Raw genomic sequence first — 21,658 nt, 5'->3', positions numbered from 1 at the left:
CAAACCAAACTGTAGTAATTCGTGGCTCCTGTTGAATTTCAGATAGCTGTATAAACAATTACACAATGTAGAAATGTAAATAAAAAAGCATATATTATATACCATAAGCCTTTTAATTTCAACAATTAACAAATAGTTCACAACATAAAATTGAATTAAACACAAATTGCTACCATATTCGTTTTTTCACTATATACAGTACAGTTGCAAAGAAGAACACCACAGCTAGAAATATTAGAAGTCTATCAGTTAATTGCCGGCGCCCATATTTGGTGATAAGTTTTCGGGAGCTGACTAGATGTCCACCCATACTTTTCATTTCCTCGTGTGTACCATGCAGGGTAGATGATGACTGAACTGAATTAAAAAAGACAAATTTTTAAAACTATGGTCAATATTAATAAAATTAAAAAAAAAAAAATAAGATTAAAAAACAAGAGGCCCAAAGGGCCTTAACGGTCATCTGACTACCTTGGCCATAGTAAAATTAATTATATATGGTGTCCCTTTGTCAGGACCATGTCAGGATCATTTTCAATTTCTTTCAACAAATTTTATTTCAAACAAGAGGCCCAAGGGCCTTAACATATAGGAAATTAATTAGATATATATAGTGTCATGGTAGTCATCTTCGATTTGGGATCAACCAGATCTAGATGTAACAATACTTTGTCTGGACCATATCAGGATCATTTCATGCAAGTTTCAGCCAAATCGCACCGGCAGAACTTGAGAAGAAGTTCAAAATGTGTTTTCAAGATGGCGGCTGTGGCGGCCATCTTGGATTTTGGATCAACCCGAAAAATAACAACACTTTGTCGGGACCATGTCAGGATCATTTCACTCAAGTTTCAGCCAAATCGCACCGGTAGAACTTGAGAAGAAGTTCAAAATGTGTTTTCAAGATGGCGGCTGTGGCGGCCATCTTGGATTTTGGATCAACCCGAAAAATAACAACACTTTGTCGGGACCATGTCAGGATCATTTCATGCAAGTTTCAGCGAAATCGCAGCGGTAGAACTTGAGAAGAAGTTCAAAATGTGTTTTCAAGATGGCGGTTGTGGCGGCCATCTTGGATTTCGGATCGACCCGAAAAATAACAACACTTTGTCGGGACCATGTCAGGATCATTTCATGCAAGTTTCAGCCAAATCGCACCGGTAGAACTTGAGAAGAAGTTCAAAATGTGTTTTCAAGATGGCGGCTGTGGCGGCCATCTTGGATTTCGGATCGACCCGAAAAAATAACAACACTTTGTCGGGACCATGTCAGGATCATTTCATGCAAGTTTCAGCCAAATCGCACCAGTAAAACTTGAGAAGAAGTTCAAAATGTGTTTTCAAGATGGCGGCTGTGGCGGCCATCTTGGATTTTGGATCAACCCGAAAAATAACAACACTTTGTCGGGACCATGTCAGGATCATTTCACTCAAGTTTCAGCCAAATCGCACCGGTAGAACTCGAGAAGAAGTTCAAAATGTGTTTTCAAGATGGCGGCTGTGGCGGCCATCTTGGATTTCGGATCGACCCGAAAAATAACAACACTTTGTCGGGACCATGTCAGGATCATTTCACGCAAGTTTCAGCCAAATCGCACCGGTAGAACTTGAGAAGAAGTTCAAAATGTGTTTTCAAGATGGCGGCTGTGGCGGCCATCTTGGATTTCGGATCGACCCGAAAAAATAACAACACTTTGTCGGGACCATGTCAGGATCATTTCATGCAAGTTTCAGCCAAAATTGCACCAGTAGAACTTGAGAAGAAGTTCAAAATGTGTTTTCAAGATGGCGGCTGTGGCGGCCATCTTGGATTTCGGATCGACCCGAAAAATAACAACACTTTGTCGGGACCATGTCAGGATCTTTTCATGCAAGTTTCAGCCAAATCGCACCAGTAGAACTTGAGAAGAAGTTCAAAATGTGTTTTCAAGATGGCGGCTGTGGCGGCCATCTTGGATTTCGGATCGACCCGAAAAATAACAACACTTTGTCGGGACCATGTCAGGATCATTTCACGCAAGTTTCAGCCAAATCGCACCGGTAGAACTTGAGAAGAAGTTCAAAATGTGTTTTCAAGATGGCGGCTGTGGCGGCCATCTTGGATTTCGGATCGACCCGAAAAAATAACAACACTTTGTCGGGACCATGTCAGGATCATTTCATGCAAGTTTCAGCCAAATCGCACCAGTAGAACTTGAGAAGAAGTTCAAAATGTGTTTTCAAGATGGCGGCTGTGGCGGCCATCTTGGATTTCGGATCGACCCGAAAAATAACAACACTTTGTCGGGACCATGTCAGGATCATTTCATGCAAGTTTCAGCCAAATCGCACCGGTAGAACTTGAGAAGAAGTTAATAAAATGATTGTTTTAGAAATATCCATGGCGGCTGTGGCGGCCATTTAATGTCCCGGATCGACCTTGCAAAAAATCAACAACACTTTTTGACCATGTATCGAACTCATCCGAGATCTCATTTCATAAATCGCATGTACCAATTTTGGTTGAAATCAAAATGTGCAGTTGCATGGTAATGACGGCTTGTTGGTGGTTTTAATCTGGGTACTCCAGCTTTCCATGGCATATCCTTAATGACCCTAACTGTTATCGATATTTGGAAACATATATATATATATCAAAATCCTGACCCTATCGGGTCAGATGACCTCATAGTAAAATGTAATTATGGCTCCTGTTGAATTTCATGCAGCTGTATAACAATTACACAATATAAAAATGTAAAATAAAAAGCAGCAAATATATACCATAAGCCTTTTTATTTCAACAATTAACAAATAGTTCACAACATAAAATTGAATTAAACACAAATTGCTACCATATTCGTTTTTTCACTATATAGAGTACAGTTGAAAAAACATATTAAAATAACAATGTATACAATACATTATTTAATAACTTAAACATTATTGAAAGTCCATATGTTGGTATTACAGATGTTAAAGTTCCAGTAATGACTACTATAAGAAAGTAATTTACCTTGCTGATTGAGAATCGGTACTCAGGTGTCAAATACTTTTGCAGATCTCACGGCTTAAAATAACAAGCCATATGATAATGTTAATCTGTCACCACACCAATTTCTAGTAAAAGCAAAGTATCTTGAAACATATATCGACAAATTTCGCTGGAAATGCATTGCAAAATTGAAAAATATTCTATTTGATTTTTAGAATTTCCCAGATATTTCATTCAAATAACTTAAGGTCATGTAAAAAGTTGATGCAAATACACGGAGTTGAAAAACAAAGATAAAGAAGGAAAAAATCGGGACCACAGAATTTTATACCAAAAACCGTTATACAATTAGGTGAAGTCCTCCGTACTGTTAACACTTAACAAACTTTCTTTCGCGTGCAATTTATCTTTGTTGAATTTTGCGATCATAGTAAATTCAAGAAAATTTATCTTTGCAAATTAATATCTATGACAATTCTTACACATTTAAAAAATATCTCCATTCAATTTTAAATCTGTGAAACTTAATCTCAACAAAATTGTTTTGAAGCGGAAATTGTGAAATTTAGTAGCCATGAAAGGAAGTTAGTTTACAGTAGTCGTACCTAGTGCATAACAAAATTATAAAAGATTATAATAAATTGGCCTACCAATATTTCTTGTTGTAGGAAAGATATATTTTTTAAATAAAATGATGTATATAGTATATAAGATTATCACTTAAAACAGAATGTTACAAAGTTTTCTCCATACAGGCAGCAAAGGTCCATATGGAGTGAAAACTGCATGAGAAAACAGCTAATATCATATAAGTACTGGTATTCTGTATTTGCATATTACAGAGTTATTGGTCATTGCAGGTAGGTACTGATATTTACATTATATTGAAGAAGATTAGCAGAGTATTGTTAAGAAAAAACAACATAATTTTGCTCACAAAGTAATGGTGTCACAATACGGGGGTGTCAAGATCCAAAAATGACATGGGTAAAGTAAAATTTACCGTTGATTAGTCCCACCTTCAGGTGACTATTACGTCACTGGATGGTGGGACTAACCAACAGTAAATTGTACTTTACCAATGTATCTTGAAACCCCGTATTGATACCTACTCGCAAGGGAGATAGCTATGTAATACGCAAAGACAGAATATTTGTAACCTCATCTTTACCCAGAGAGACGACCTTGCTGTAGTTTGATAACAATTTTTATTTAGATAAACACAAAATATATACAGCAACTTACTAAGTGTAGACTTTGTGAGTTCACTTTTCTGGACCTGTGCAGCCATTGTTCTATTCAAACTCATCAGACTTTCAGATATATCACCTCCTCTCTTTGCTAATATTTCCTTGGAGTTTGCAGTCCTTTTCAAACACAAAATAGTTATAAACATGTATAAACAACAAGACTTTTGCTGATATTAATAAATATAAATGTACTTAATGATAATTAGCAATTTAAAGAACTTCTATTCTACCTGTATAACCTGGTGACCCTTTGACCCCAAGGTACGTATATGCAAATTAAATCTTAAATCCATTAACCCAAAGTCATCTAAAACATACTTTTTGGGCCGGGTGGGTTATCATAATTTATAAGACTCTATACTTCTTCGTTTTCTCATTTGAATTATCTCCCTTTAATATTGTTTTCCAGCTTCCCTGTAGCTGATGGACTTGTTTGTTATATTCTCTGCATTCTACAATCAGTTTTACAGTGGAAATGTTACTTTGTAACTATGTATTGTATATACCTTAGGATTAGTTGATTACCTTCCTTTAATAAATTAATACACTATAATTTTCATTGGTATACATACATCATTCTGTCACCGATAACTTACCGTTTTCTCACTGTGGTTACTTCCCTTTGATTTTTGTAGTTAATATATTGTGTATATTTGTGTATATCATTATGTTACCGATAACTTACCTCTACCGTTTTCTCACAGTATTTCCTCCCTTCAGTAGCAAGTCCTTTTCACATTTATCAATTCTAAGTTGCACAGAAACATTAGTTTTTCTAAGGCTGCTGACAGTACTACAATGAACAAAAAATATCTTTCAAACAAATCCATCATAAATCAATGTGGTTCTTATACAAATCTAGGTCTTCTACTCGTACTAAACAATTTTTTTCAATCTAAAAATTGAGAGATTATACTTCAATTTCATAATGATGAACAGAAGTTGACGCTTCGCAGAACTTTTTTCCTTTAAATCATGAGAACAATATTCACAACTGGTATAACAATAAGAGGTCAGCTGAAGTCGCAGTCCCCTAAAATATTGATAAAGACTGTCCTAGCTTTAAATTTAGAAGAGTACAAACGTGTCTACAGGGGTGAGTGAGTTACCTGGCAAGTCTCTGTTTTTGATTCTCAACATCCTTGTGTATTATTTGTCTGTCCTCCTCCTTATCTTGTTCAAAGCCTAAAGTTTCCAATTCCTAGGGAAGGTTTAAAATAAATCAGGAAAATTATTTTACCAAAATACTTAACCATGATATCATTTAAGCATTGATGTCATTATGTTTTAACTTCATTGGGGTATAAAAGAAATTTTGTTTGCAAAGTGTGTGAATCTGCGTAAGCTCACAAAAGTTTGCAAACAAAAATTCATTTCATAACCCAATGAAGTTAAAAGATAGTTACATCAATGCTTATATGCTTCATAGTATATGAAGAAAAAGAATGTCAGATTACTATGAAAACAAATAAAAATGAATTGTATTACTCTCAGATAAATGGACCTTAGATCCATCTCAAGTTGAGACTTTAAAGTCACAACATTATTATAATTCACTAGCAATAAGCCTAGTCTTAGCAATAAGCCTCATTTACTTTTTATCAAAACTAATCAAAATTACGTACAACTTTCTTTTTCAAAATGTGCCAATACAATCAAATGATCACAAAAACTAGTTTTCCTTTCTAATATCCAGAGAAATGCTTTGATAAGTACATGTATAACATATTGACCTCAATTTTCTTACGGAGCTTGTTGACTTTCCCTCTCGCCTCAACATTGATGTCTTCCAGCACCTCCTTGGTATCAGCACACTCCCTAATGTCCTGTAAAACACAAAACAATTCATCTTATACAAATCCACAGAGGTTTATATAATTACTTAACCACAATTTAAAGGGTTCTGACAATCTGCTCTACTAAATACATTTGTGTTTGTGTCAGATTAGCCCAAGATAATCTGGTCCTGACACCAGACTTATAGACATTATAACAGATAGATGTCTGGTGTAGCCTGAGATACTCTGGCCCTGACACCAGACTTATAGACATTATAACAGATAGATGTCTGGTGTAGCCTGAGATACTCTGGCCCTGACACCAGACTTATAGACATTATAACAGATAGATGTCTGGTGTAGCCCGAGATACTCTGGCCCTGACACCAGACTTATAGACATTATAACAGATAGATGTCTGGAGTAGCCCGAGATACTCTGGCCCTGCACACCAGACTTATAGACATTATAACAGATAGATGTCTGGTGTAGCCCGAGATACTCTGGCCCTGACACCAGACTTATAGACATTATAATCGATAGATGTCTGGTGTAGCCTGAGATACTCTGGTCCTGACACCAGACTTATAGACATTATAACAGATAGATGTCTGGAGTAGCCGAGATACTCTAGCCCTGACACCAGACTTATAGACATTATGACAGATAGATGTCTGGTGTAGCTCGAGATACTCTGGCCCTGACACCATTATAGACATTATAACAGATAAATATCTGGTGTAGCCTGAGATACTCTGGCCCTGACACCAGACTTATAGACATTATAACTGATAGATGTCTGGTGTAGCCTGAGATACTCTGGCCCTGACACCAGACTTATAGACATTATAATAGATAGATGTCTGGTGTTGCCTGATATACTCTGGTCCTGACACCAGACTTATAGACATTATAACAGATAGATGTCTGGTGTAGCCCGAGATACTCTAGCCCTGACACCAGACTTATAGACATTATGACAGATAGATGTCTGGTTTAGCTCGAGATACTCTGGCCCTGACACCATTATAGACATTATAACAGATAGATGTCTGGTGTAGCCTGAGATACTCTGGCCCTGACACCAGACTTATAGACATTATAACTGATAGATGTCTGGTTTAGCTCGAGATACTCTGGCCCTGACACCATTATAGACATTATAACAGATAGATGTCTGGTGTAGCCTGAGATACTCTAGCCCTGACACCAGACTTATAGACATTATAACAGATAGATGTGTGGTGTAGCCTGAGATACTCTGGCCATGACACCAGACTTATAGACATTATAACAGATAGATGTCTGGTGTAGCCCGAGAAACTCTGGCCCTGACAACAGACTTAAAGACATTATAACAGATAGATGTCTGGTGTAGCCCGAGATACTCTGGCCCTGACACCAGACTTATAGACATTATAACAGATAGATGTCTGGTGTAGCCTGAGATACTCTGGCCCTGCACACCAGACTTATAGACATTATAACAGATAGATGTCTGGTGTAGCCCGAGATACTCTGGCCCTGACACCAGTCTTATAGACATTATAATCGATAGATGTCTGGTGTAGCCTGAGATACTCTGGTCCTGACACCAGACTTATAGACATTATAACAGATAGATGTCTGGAGTAGCCCGAGATACTCTAGCCCTGACACCAGACTTATAGACATTATGACAGATAGATGTCTGGTGTAGCTCGAGATACTCTGGCCCTGACACCATTATAGACATTATAACAGATATATATCTGGTGTAGCCTGAGATACTCTGGCCCTGACACCAGACTTATAGACATTATAACTGATAGATGTCTGGTGTAGCCTGAGATACTCTGGCCCTGACACCATTATAGACATTATAACAGATAGATGTGTGGTGTTGCCCGAGATACTCTGGCCCTGACACCAGACTTATAGACATTATAATAGATAGATGTCTGGTGTTGCCTGAGATACTCTGGTCCTGACACCAGACTTATAGACATTATAACAGATAGATGTCTGGTGTAGCCCGAGATACTCTAGCCCTGACACCAGACTTATAGATATATTATGACAGATAGATGTCTGGTGTAGCCCGAGATACTCTGGCCCTGACACCAGTCTTATAGACATTATAATCGATAGATGTCTGGTGTAGCCTGAGATACTCTGGTCCTGACACCAGACTTATAGACATTATAACAGATAGATGTCTGGTGTTGCCTGAGATACTCTGGTCCTGACACCAGACTTATAGACATTATAACAGATAGATGTCTGGTGTAGCCCGAGATACTCTAGCCCTGACACCAGACTTATAGACATTATAACTGATAGATGTCTGGTGTAGCCTGAGATACTCTGGCCCTGACACCAGACTTATAGACATTATAACAGATAGATGTCTGGTGTAGCCTGAGATACTCTGGCCCTGCACACCAGACTTATAGACATTATAAACAGATAGATGTCTGGTGTAGCCCGAGATACTCTGGCCCTGACACCAGACTTATAGACATTATAACAGATAGATGTCTGGTGTAGCCTGAGATACTCTGGCCCTGACACCAGACTTATAGACATTATAACAGATAGATGTCTGGTGTAGCCCGAGATACTCTGGCCCTGACACCAGACTTATAGACATTATGACAGATAGATGTCTGGTGTAGCTCGAGATACTCTGGCCCTGACACCATTATAGACATTATAACAGATATATATCTGGTGTAGCCTGAGATACTCTGGCCCTGACACCAGACTTATAGACATTATAACAGATAGATGTCTGGTGTAGCCTGAGATACTCTGGCCCTGACACCAGACTTATAGACATTATAACAGATAGATGTGTGGTGTAGCCCGAGATACTCTGGCCCTGACACCAGACTTATAGACATTATAATAGATAGATGTCTGGTGTTGCCTGAGATACTCTGGTCCTGACACCAGACTTATAGACATTATAACAGATAGATGTCTGGTGTAGCCCGAGATACTCTAGCCCTGACACCAGACTTATAGACATTATGACAGATAGATGTCTGGTTTAGCTCGAGATACTCTGGCCCTGACACCAGACTTATAGACATTATAATAGATAGATGTCTGGTGTAGCCTGAGATACTCTGGCCCTGACACCAGACTTATAGACATTATAACTGATAGATGTCTGGTTTAGCCTGAGATACTCTGGCCCTGACACCAGACTTATAGACATTATAACAGATAGATGTCTGGTGTAGCCCGAGATACTCTAGCCCTGACACCAGACTTATAGACATTATGACAGATAGATGTCTGGTTTAGCTCGAGATACTCTGGCCCTGACACCATTATAGACATTATAATAGATAGATGTCTGGTGTAGCCTGAGATACTCTGGCCCTGACACCAGACTTATAGACATTATAACTGATAGATGCCCACACCAGTTTCTTGGGCTAGTGACAGATATGACCAGAAAAGTACTAAAATATCTAAAGGACTTATCACAGAAGTATATATGCAGTGAAGACTGGTTGGGGGGCAAAGTTTTACCACTGGTATTCTCAAAATAAACAAGAGGCCCAAGAGGTCACCTGAGTGCTCATACAGAAAGAAAATTGCAAAGTTGGTTTAAATCTGTAAAAAGTATGTACGTATTAGAATAAATATTAAAGTTTGAACCTTCGTACATGTATTAAAATTTTTATTTTTTGTTTTTCATTTTGATAGTTAGTTTATTATGTTACCAAACCTTATGCTTAAAATTCCAATTTGCTTTGCTAACGTTACACAACAAAACCAAACTAGTCAGTCAGTGTCAGTGATTTTATAAATTTCACTTTTTAATCTATGAAGATTATTTGGTTTCATCAAATCAGTGATTCAGAAGAAGATTTTTGAAATTTTAGCCATTTTGACCCATTTTGGCCCCGCCCCTCTGGTCCCTGGGGGTCGGCCAGGACCAATATGGATATGGTGTTAAAATGCTATTTCAGGCTAATAATTATAACCCAGTTTGACTCATTTCCTGTTAAAACTAAGCAAATAATATTCATCAATGTGTTTTTCCTATATAAACTATAGTAAATTTTACTCCCTCCCCAGGGGAAAATCTGAGATCCCAGGGCCATAAAATTCAAACATTTTTAAAAGGGCCTTAAGACGTTTCAATCTATGAAGAGTATTTGGTTCCATCAATTCTGTGAATTCAGAAGAAGATTTTTGAAGTTTTAGCCTCTTTGACCCCTTTTGGCCCTGCCACTAAGGCCCCTGGGGGTCGGCCAGGACAAATATGGATATGACGATAAAATGCTATTCCAATTTGCTTTGCCAACGTTAAAACAACAAAACCAATAAAGAAGTCAGTCAGTGTCAGTGATTTCATAAATTTCACTTTTTGAAAATGCTATCTCAGGCTAATAATTCTAACCCAGTTTGACTAATTTCCTATGAAAAATAAGCAAATAACATTCATAAATATGTTTTTCCTATATTAACTATAGTAAACTTGACCCCCTCCTCAGGGGGAAACATGAGACCACAGGGTCATATAATTCACGATTTTTGTAAAGGATCTCAAGACCTTTCAATCTATGAAGAGTATTTGATTCTGCCATTTCTGGAATTTCAGAAGAAGGTTTTTGAAGTTTTAGCCTATTTGACCCCTTTTGGCCCCACCCCTCAGGCCCCTGGGGGGCTGGGACCATATAATTCACAATTCTGGTTGACCTTTGGCTATGGAAGGTTTCTGCAAAATTTCAACAAATTTGGTTCGATAGTTTTGGAGAAGAAGTCGAAAAAGTAAATTGTTTATCGCCATACGACAGACGAAGGACGACGCACGACGACAGACAAAAGGCGATTCGAATAGGTCATTTGAGACTTCGTCATAGGTGACCTAAAAAGTAACAGGTAAGTCAATAATTGCTCCGGATGAATTAATTCCCTTTTATTCTGTAAACTTTCAAATAGAGTTTTGCAATTGGTTAACTGGGTTACTAATACAATATTTAACCGGTTGTGATAAAGAAAAGTATTCTCTGGACCATCCTCGATACTCCAAGGGTTCCAATCACTTACGATCTCTACATCACTGGAATATATCATAGTAAAACTGGAGGCAGCTCAGAGGAAAAAAATCTTAACCAAACACAGGTCAGCAAAAATTTCCTTTGAAGACTACAATGAGAGTGACTCCCAACTTCAAAGCCACACAGTCAACCACAGTGTATACGGTTATGCGGCTCTTTTGATGTAGAGCAAAGGACTAAATTACCTGTTCTGTTCTGTTGCCTCAAGTTTTACTATGAGATAGTCCAGGGATGTAGAGATCATAAGTGATCGGAAACCCTGGAGTATGGAGTATCGAGGATATCTCTGGTCTAGTATATGCAATACAAATTCAATGTAGTTTAGTATATATTTTGTGTGTGCCACCAGTTAGGGACATTGGGCCCGCAACACCTGGATTATTGTCAATGATCCAGGGAATACTATCACTGACATTTGGATATACAACAACAAAAATGTAATCATAATGACAGTGATAGTAACCCCTGGAGTATAATGGCTGCATGGTATGCCAATCTACAACTTAGTTGAAGGGGCTTCCAAGAGCACATACAATGTATAGAAAGTGAACATGTACACAATTATTTACAACTAAAACCTGTTACTATTAATAAGTATAATAACAATTACCATATTTATTATTTTACTGTGCAAAAATCAATATTGTATACCCATGCATCATGAAAGTGTTAAATATTTTCGTCTAGATATGATCTAATGAAGGCATTAACATACATATTATCAACAATATTGGAGAGCTTGAGAAATTTTAGGCCTTCTCATTTAGATCTGCTAATGATCAAGATTAAAATAGTTCGACGATAAAAATCATCATTCTTTACCTGAATGAGAGCTTTTACTTCAAGATCTAGCCTAACGATTTCTTGTAAACACAGGCGCACGTGGATGTCTTCTGCAGCCATGTCTATTTTGCCACATCAATGAAAATGAAAATGAAACCGGAAGTGAAGTTACGGAACTGGAGTACGCAACCATGTTTAGTATTAGACACCGATATTGTTTTTCCGGTGAAAAAAACTTGACAGATGGATTCCGCTTTAAATTCGGTAAATAATCTGTTATCCAAGCTATAAAACCTACAAATATCACAAATGTGTTGATTACAGAAGTTACTATAACTTCATATTGATATACAGTTTATCAATATTTTACCATTATTTAAAATACATATACTTTGACAATCGTAGATCCGATAAGATGTCTGTAAAAACTAAATTTAGAAACAGAAAATATTGTCGTTGTTGATAACTTGATAGGTATGTATATATGTTGGGATGAAGGGCTTCAAAATTTGTTCAAATGAATAACCTTGTTTGTCCTAAGTGGCAAATACCCTGGAAGGATAAAATCTTAAACAACTTGTCAGAAACTTTAATTATTAGGCTTGTAACATGCTGGATGAGGGGCTGAAAGGGCTGAAAAGGCAGATTACTCTGTAATATGCAAATTCAGAATACCTTTGTATGAAAACATATTCATGACATTTTGAAATTTTATGTTACTGTTGACTGAATGAACGTGCACAAAAATAATATTATTTTTGGATCTAAAATATTGTTTCACTGCCAGTATTCAAAGAATGCTAGGTATGTCTGATCCGCCCATTTCTTTCCCTTCCACATAGGCACACCAACAAGGTAGGAAAGCAGACATGATGCTAAAATCAGGGAAACCAGAGGAAGCCATATTTTGTCATAGAAGAGCTGCAGGTATATTGTTGGGTTGTTTGATTTCTTTTTTTTACTTTTGATTAAGATTACATTTAGTTATTTTGGGTTCCATTACATACAGTATTTTGCTTTTTATTCATTTATAATTATAAAGAATATAAAATATCAATAACCAGTTGCCAGGTGCTGATCACTACTTGGCTGTTTTTCTCTGGATACTGTTGCTTTCCTCCACTTAAACCTATATCACATCCTTAAATGATGGTGGCTGTTTATAGTACATTAAACCAATTACAATCAAAGTAAACCAAGCTTCTTTAGATAAGTTTTTCTCATTAATTTATTACATATTTGACCTAGAGTATACTTGAATAAATGACTAGCAAGTCTTCGATAAAAAGGCATTGATCTTCTTCCATGCTTCCGTCAAGTCCACTTAAATTGTTTAACAACTTCTATTAAGAACCACAAGAGTGATAAGGTCAAAGGACTTCAAAGATGTGTAAATTAATACCTTGATTTCATTCAGGGTTAATTGGGTAGTATTGGATCATTATACAATGTACCTTTACAACCAATTCTTCTGAATAATCAAGAATCCTAGACCCCTGATACTTGGCGTGTATCATGCTCAGGTGAAAGACCAATTACCAAATGGAACCCAATAAGCACCAAAGGCAATTGAAAATTGAAACAAATAAGGGGACTGTAGTATCATGTGTATTATACTTTAGTGGTGTGCGACCTTAAATGTGACTAGTCGAGTTTACATGTTAGAGTTACTGCCCCTAGTTCGCTCTCTAATAAAGCGCCATCTTTGAAGAGGACGTTTCTGTGGTTTGTCCGATTAAATTCGTCGATTAGATTCGTTAGACACTACAGGGACACTTATTAGAACCAATTTGGACTAGCCTTTCATAAAATTATTGTACAAAATAAGACATAAATCAATATGCAAAAGAAATCAGTAAGAAACCTACATACTTTTGATATTTTCAGTCTGCAATTAATTCAATGTAAATAAAATTAATATCTAAAAAAAGGAGGGGATGCTAATTACCTAAATACAGCTGTGATGGTATGCTGCAGCACCGCCGACGTCCTCAGCCGAGGCCATCCCTCATTGCGTGTTTCGACCCCTTACTCGGTACACTCTCAGGATGGGGGGTCCACAGTGATGATCAGTCACTGCGCGTCGGTGGTGGGTGTCCAGCTACTGGTGTCCTTCTTCATCCACACCCAGCATGAAGATCGTTCTGCTGCCTTAGCCATCCTCTGCACTGCTGTCCTTCTGGTCCTGCCCGACAACCCTAATGCAGATAGCATTCTCCACACAGACTGTGCAGGGAAGCCTCTACATCCAACCTCAACAGGGTAGTTCCATGTATGCCAGCCCTGCTCCCTGCATTCCGTCAGCAGTGCCTCGTACTTCGCCCTCTTCCTTTCATGTGCTTCACTGCGCCTTTCCTCCCATGGGACTGTTAGTTCGATAATGATGACTTTCTTTGTTCCTGGTGACCATAGAACCATATCCGGTCTGAGGTTGGTGGGAACAATATCCGGAAAAGTTAATCTCTGATTGAGATCTACCTCCAGCCTCCAGTCTCCTGCCTGGCCGATAATTCCGGATGACCTCTCAGATCTGGATGTCCTTGTTTCACCTTCCCTCACAAACCTAATCTGCGTATGCTTAGACCTTGGTTGACTTGACCTGCCGCTCTTCCGTTCTTTCTCCAAAACATCAGCCAGCTCCCTAAGGACTTGGTTGTGGCGCCACGTATATCTCCCCTGTGATAAGGCCACCTGACAGGAGGTGAGTATGTGCTGGAGAGTTCCTCTCTGTCCACACAGAGGGCAGTCTGGTGTTTCCACAAGGTCCCATCTATGGAGATTTGCTGGTGTTGGTAGCACATCATACACAGATCGGAGGAGAAAATACAGTTGGAACTGCGGGTACTTCCAGATTTCTGTCCAGGATAGAACACGTGGTTCTGTGTCCCACCTTGTCCAGGCCCCCTGAAAACCTAGTTCCACTGCTTTGGTCTGTCTTCTTTCTTCTTCCCGACTTCTTATCTCCTTCTGTACCAATGATCGCCTCTCTGTGACATCAGCTTTCTTCCAGAGAGTGTGTTTTTGATGTCCCTAGGCCCTGCCTTCCTACTGCGGTTGTTCCCACAAATATCTTTGTGTCGCAACTGGCTCTCCGCTTCATCGACTGCCTTGGATGCTGACCATTTTCTGCCAGTGCGTACTTCTACACCTGCTAGCCGCACCTTGTCATCCTTCGACTCTTTTAAGGTCATGATGAGTCTTGCCTTGCCTGTCTTGAATTCTTCAACTAATGAAGAGAGAGGAAGTTGGAGTTTTGCCGTTCTGCTGTATAAACCTACTGCAGTAAAGCTTGGAGGGACTCCCAACCACCTCCTTAGGTGCCGATTGATAATTCGCTCCATCTTCTCCACCGTTGAAGTTGATATCTCATATAGCATGAGGGGCCAGGCTAGGCGTGGCAAGAGACCGTGCTGGTACATCCAGGCTTTGAACTTCCCTGGGAGACCTGTTTTGTCTATACGTCTCATCCCTTCTTGGACCTGTTGTTCTATTCTCCTGATGTTGCCTTTGTCCCCTAGTGATTCATCAAACCATTTTCCTAGGCATTTGATGGGGTTTCCGATTATTGTTGGTATCTCCTCCCCTTGGATCTTTAGTTGGAATTGCCTGGTTACTCTTCCCTTCTTTATGATAAGAGATCTTGACTTCCTTGGCTTGAAGGTCATTCTTGCCCAAGTTGCTGTTTCCTCTAGGGCCGTCAGTATCCATCTTGCCTGAACATGGGTATCTGTAGTGATGGTCAGATCATAGGGATAGTGGCGCTTATTGGGTCGAATGCGGTAGTTTGTTCAAATGAATGATTAGTTTTACATTGATTCCATATAAGGACTAAGACACCTACACACCACTTTGAGGCAGAAATCTTAAAACTAAATATTACAAACCAGGAGGCCTGCTGATCTTACATTGGCCTGTAACATGTGATCACCAGATAGCATTTATGAGCATTGCAGGCATTTTGACTCCTTGTTATATGTGTTATGTTATTTGTGTTATATAATCAAAACATTGTCATTGATCATCAGATATGCTTGTAGTACATAGTGTAAAATTGTTATGATCTTTTCAACTGTACTGTTGGCCTAGGTTCCTTGTTGTTTATAGAATGTTTAGTTTAAGATAATTTACATCTTTATTTTGCTCTAGTGTTCAGAATTGAATTGTTTGTAAATCTTTTGTAGAATACCTTCTACAAGCGATGCAGTTATCCACGTGTATGAAAGCTAAAGATTCCATAAGTCTTCAACATAAATTCCATCTCCGCCAGCAGGACCTGATTCAGGAGCGGGTAACCAAGTTACAGGTTCTCCAGGTAGGTAGTTCTGATGGTGGTTATCTCCCCTTACAAATGCATTCGTGACCTCTTGGTCAGATGGTTCATTCAATATAATTAAAATTAGACTTACAATTCCGCTTCCACTACGATACTCTAAGTTACACTTCAATACAAGTGAAGCGTAACATAGAGTATCGTTGTGGGAGCAGAATTACAAGTCTAATTTTAATAAGATTGATGGTTCATTATACCTGGTATGTGAAATTTTCTAATAATATCTTGTCATGCTTATAGTTTTATGACTGGCTGACTAAAGATTGCAGCTGTTGCTTGATTTGTTTGAACTTTATTTTATGTATCTGAGTGCAATGTTTTTTTGGCAATGCAAGATGAATTCACCTGGTGACAAAGTATGGGGTTTAATTGTCGATGTCATTTTGGAAGCACGAACTCAAGGTCAAAAAAGGAAACATGACTTTAAATGTATTAAAGATGACCCTTACATATTTAAATGTTGAAAGTATGAGAAGTCATTAGATTTTAAAATACACATACCATCTTAACTCATCCATTATGTATAAAAGTTTAATAGTTTTATAAATAAATTTTTATTAAAATCATTCTTACTTTTTTAAATATAACAGGAAAAGAAATCAAACAAGAAAGATTTAACACAGAGTCAAGGAACACAGACTGACCTTTTGAACCTTGATGACTCACGGAACTGTCTGGATGCTGCATCCCAAGCTTTATCGGACACTGACTCTGTGCTGGAATACCTAATCAACCGCGAGAAACAGGAGCGTGGCCTGTTATCACCAATTCAACCAGAAAAACAGAAAATAGCAAAAACCCATCCAAGAGATGATAAAACAGTAATCGAGGAATTGACACTTCAAAATGCTGAGTTACGGAAACATGTTCATGTACTTATAAAAGACTTGGATGAATGCAAGGGAGACAATGAGTTCTTACTACAAAGGGTGCTGACTGCCGACAGACCAGATAGAGGCTCTGATAACAAAGATTTATTTGGTCGAACAATTGACGATGAGAAGTCACCAAACTTTGAGTTACCTCCCCTAGAACAACCTCATTTTGACTTTGACTCAATTGGCATTCCGGTAGAAGCTTTGGAGCATAGTGTAGAGGAAAAAAGCATATTTTTTAATGATTGATGTTAGCAACGCGTTGTATTGTATTGGTGCATGTACTAACAATACCCCAAGAGGATATTACATGTAATTTTGGTTTGTTGAAATATCTTTCTGTCTGTTAAGTCTGTCAGTAACTTTTCATTTCCTTGCAATAACTGCAACAAATGTGAAAGAATTATTCTTTAGTAAAACTTGTTAACATTACAGGCATAAATACCATGCAGTAATTTTTATTTCCATAATGTTTAGAACTTTATTTGACATAAGTTAAGGGCCATTTTGATCCATCTGTATGCTTTACCTCAGTTTGTTCATATTGGCTTTCCATGTCTTGTCATTTGTCACCATGTTTTATTATGCTTCATTTATGTTCACATATATGTATTGGGATTCATCTACACTGCCAGCAATGTTTAATACAAATGGTCTGCTTCACCTCATTTTCAATATTCCAGGGGTTACTGTCACTGACATCATATTCACCCCTGTACTATCTCATAGTAAAACTAAATTATCAGTAATAGTAACCTCTGGAGTATGGAGGATGGCTTCACCTAGGTCTATACCAAACCTATGATTCTAAAGCATCCTTGATCTCCAGGCCTTACTATCACTATTAATATACCCATACCTGGACTATTATCATATATATATGTACAACAACTTGTGTATAAGACAAGACAGATAGTATGGTTCTTTGATGTAAATCAAAAGAACTTGGCGTATTGAATAGCATACACTGTACTGACAGTGAAGTTAGATACCAGTATTGCTCCTTTGTAATTTTCAAAAGAATTCTCTGCAGGCCTGTGCTTGGTATTTTTTTCTCATGTTTATAATAAACATAGTCCAAGGGTAGATATAATAGTAGTGATAATAACCCCAGGTGGTAATGGCATTTAACATCTGAAGCATTATTTCATGTAAAGTGCAATATGTGAATTCGTAATTTTATCACAATACCTAAATATAGTGCTACAGAATTGTATATTTAACTTATTTAATTTTGATACAATATTGGTAGTAGGGGGGAACTCTAGATGAGCAATTATTCTTGGTGAAAGAGCAGTTACAGATCCATACACTTAGGAATTCAAAGGATTTTTTTCCTTATTTAACCAACACTTAACATACTTCTAATTGTAATTAATTTGATTCCATATTGTTTATATATATTTATTGAGGGACCAACATGTTTTAAAGTTTTATCTTGTATGTAATGATTTTATATTACAAATGCTCAATTAATTTCAGTATGTACTGGTATGCCTATTTGTTGTGGAAGGTAAATTCAGGAAAAGAAGTTTGTAATTGTAAGTACATGTTGGATTTTAATCCAGTCTGCATTAAGTGGTGTGGAGGGTTGATTCAGTTATTCCCCATTAAAAATAAATTTGATTTAGATTTCTTGCCTTATTTTTCATGTTCTTAGGAGATTAATTGCCTTTCACTAATAATGAAGCCAAGATTACAGCATGAGAAATTGACCACGATGCACTCAAGACAGCCAGGTCGGTTATTTTTATCTTGTCAAGGTCGTAAGGGTCAAATATACCTAGACTTTAACCAAGATATCCAGAGACCCAATGTTTAAAAAAACCATTCACAACATTAAAGAAATCAATGGAGTTTACTGGTACACCAATTTTTCTAGATCCTCAAAAAGGTCTTGGTTAAATATGGCAACAGCTAAATAGCCATAGTCAGGAATCATTTAAGCATTGAAAGTCTTTCAGTTGGCATTCATAGCCAGTATGTATGCAAACTGGACAGAGGCAAACTCCATGAAGCGCGCTTATATTTACATTTGGTTACAATTTTATGATGAAATCCCAAGGAATTATGCATCTATAATGAAATAATCATTTGTTATCGTCATGGATGGAACAGTCATTTGAACAGCCGTCTTCCGTGATCGCTGGCACGACAATTGTGATGTCACAATGATAATGACATGATAAGTGCTTAAAGTTCATTGTCTATATGACTGCCAACTGCGTTTGGTAAGGTTACATAGTGGGACCATAGGTATTAAACTCGTCTGACAATACATGTCAATATATAATTATGATTATATATCGACATGTATTGTCAGGCGAGTTAAATACCTATGAGTGGGACTGCAGTGAAAATGTAAATAAAAAGATGTACTATTGTGCTTGTATCAATTCAAAATGAATTACAGTGAAAAATAATTGTTTGGATCTTCAGTCATGATGTATACGTAAAAGGTTATGAATATTAATACTGCTTACAATTAGTGATTTCCATTTTACTACTTTGCTTGGATCTACATTTGTCAAGTGCTCGACCTCAGAGTTTTGAGTTTGAACCAGATGTGCCAGTTGCCAGTTTGTGATCATAAATAAGTGTTTTATTTCTATGGGATAACCTGCTTTCCTAAACCTGGTATGTCCTTTGATGACCCTGGCTGTTAATAGGATGCAAAAAAAGAACAAATTCCTGTGTCACTATGGATTGTGCAGGCATATAGGTTTTAAAGACAATGAATACATTCTTGCTAAATGCAACACATTTATTAACGAAAAAAGCACTGCGTATATGACAGTAAAACTATAAATAATTTTCATGGCATAATCTACATGTATATTTCAGAAAGATATATGAATCTAGTAAGTGATGTTCAACATAAAACGTTAACAATCGAATGAAAATTATAAACAGAACATGGGAAAAAATAAGAAATAGCATTAATAACAATTTACGACTTGGTTAATAGTCACTTATAGTCACTTAAGGGTTTTTATAGTAATGAAGTAGATCTGAAAATGTAAATCTGTCCCGTCCTCAATAATACAACTAGTTGTCAGAGGAATCTCAAATATTCAATATTGTTAGAAATTTGATTTTTTCTAACATTCCATTTGACAACATAAAACATATAGCAGCTGCTAAATCTGCATTACAAGTCTTGGCTATAAAGACTGGGCTTCTTTTGTACTGGTATACCAAATTTCAACCCTTCTGTTGGCCCGCTCATTCAAATGATATTCAAATAACACCTTGTTTTAAATGACACAATTTCAGCTGAGTATGTTTCACAGTAATGGAGTCATTTACATAAATATATAAACCTAATTAGCCAACAAAATGGATGAAGTGTAAATCTGCAGACATTTGAAACCAAAAAAATAAAAGTGGCTTCAAATATTTACATCCCATCACAAGTTTTGGAACAATGAGATCACATAAAAGCTTGTTAGTAATTAACGGTAAACATATCATAACATCAAAACACTTGAAATTAGATTGCAAATTACTAGTCATCAGTAATAAATGAAAAAACAGTTCTAACTTATAGCACTTCAAAATTTAAAAAACCAGTCATTTTGTTTTATTTCAAACTATGAAAATTAAACAACCAATAAGTCACTAAGGTTAATTAAACAAAAATGAAATAAAAATACAGACTGTTCTTTCAAATCATTTCTTAACAAAAAAGCATGAGAAGTGTGACACATTTTATGCAATATATCAAATCAGAGATATAAATCTAAATATCTGCTTAAATAAAAGAAATAATCAAGATAAAACTTTAAAACTAATGAATTTAAAGTGAAAAACATTACTACATAATCTTTCAAACACAACAACCATATACAATTACAGATTCTTTTCACTTTTTCTAGTGATAAATGTGAAAGAAAAAAACATGATTTCTTTAACTATAAAGGATTCAGGGTGTAAAGTATTATAATCTCACATAATCCATGATCTATTGGGCATGTTAATTACAAATAATATCACTAGAAAATTGCAATTTTGAAATGATAAAATTTATAAATCATATGTAACATTCATGTGGTCCCTGGAATATGACAAGCTTTGACGACTCTATGTCAAACGTAAGTAATATCAATTACTTCAAATTGCAAATGAAAATAAGTTTTAACTAAATCCCCTTTTTAAAACAAGAGTAGATAAATAACATGTCTGAACTGAAAATTAAATTACGTTAATATTTATAAGATCAGGTACAGCTGTTTGGAGACCGATTCAGGAAATATTTATTAGATCAGGTACGGATTGGTTTCCAGAACATGAATATGAATTGACTATCAACATCCAAGCTACTTGGTTTTCAATGCCAAAAAAACATGTTTTATCACAAAACTGCCAAGCTAAACAGCAATATGTTATATACATATACCGGTAGTCTTAAGCCCTTTTAGCATCTGTTAGAGACTTGTCTGTATACTCAAGATCTTTTATGTTTGATTTATAGCAATTAACACAAAGCACGTTACTTAGAAACACTAACACAAAGTCCCCAAATTATCAAAATAAACTGGTAAGCAAAAATTTACTTTAATATTCAAAAGTTACATAAAGGAAATTATGTTATGGAAAGAATGTT

General features: G+C 36.8%; 2 protein-coding genes across 2 annotated transcripts; one reads left to right on the top strand and one right to left on the bottom strand.

The window, feature by feature from the left end:
• Positions 1-94: 94 nt before the first annotated feature.
• On the bottom strand, positions 95-12,038 carry LOC138334925 (vesicle transport protein SEC20-like). The gene is made up of 6 exons (XM_069283786.1): positions 11,887-12,038; positions 5,957-6,049; positions 5,333-5,424; positions 4,915-5,016; positions 4,219-4,340; positions 95-357 (listed from the first exon to the last, which is right to left on the bottom strand). The coding sequence occupies exons 1-6, from the start codon at positions 11,965-11,967 to the stop codon at positions 170-172; spliced, it is 678 nt and encodes a 225-aa protein (XP_069139887.1). The 5' UTR covers positions 11,968-12,038; the 3' UTR covers positions 95-169.
• LOC138334924 (nuclear receptor-binding factor 2-like) lies at positions 11,962-18,678 on the top strand. The gene is made up of 4 exons (XM_069283785.1): positions 11,962-12,111; positions 12,690-12,774; positions 16,029-16,159; positions 16,768-18,678. The coding sequence occupies exons 1-4, from the start codon at positions 12,091-12,093 to the stop codon at positions 17,299-17,301; spliced, it is 771 nt and encodes a 256-aa protein (XP_069139886.1). The 5' UTR covers positions 11,962-12,090; the 3' UTR covers positions 17,302-18,678.
• The last annotated feature ends 2,980 nt before the right edge of the window (positions 18,679-21,658 follow it).

Source organism: Argopecten irradians, chromosome 11 (genome assembly GCF_041381155.1).
Source record: "Argopecten irradians isolate NY chromosome 11, Ai_NY, whole genome shotgun sequence".
Lineage (NCBI taxonomy): Eukaryota > Metazoa > Mollusca > Bivalvia > Pectinida > Pectinidae > Argopecten > Argopecten irradians.
This window is presented reverse-complemented; position numbering and strand designations above follow the sequence as displayed.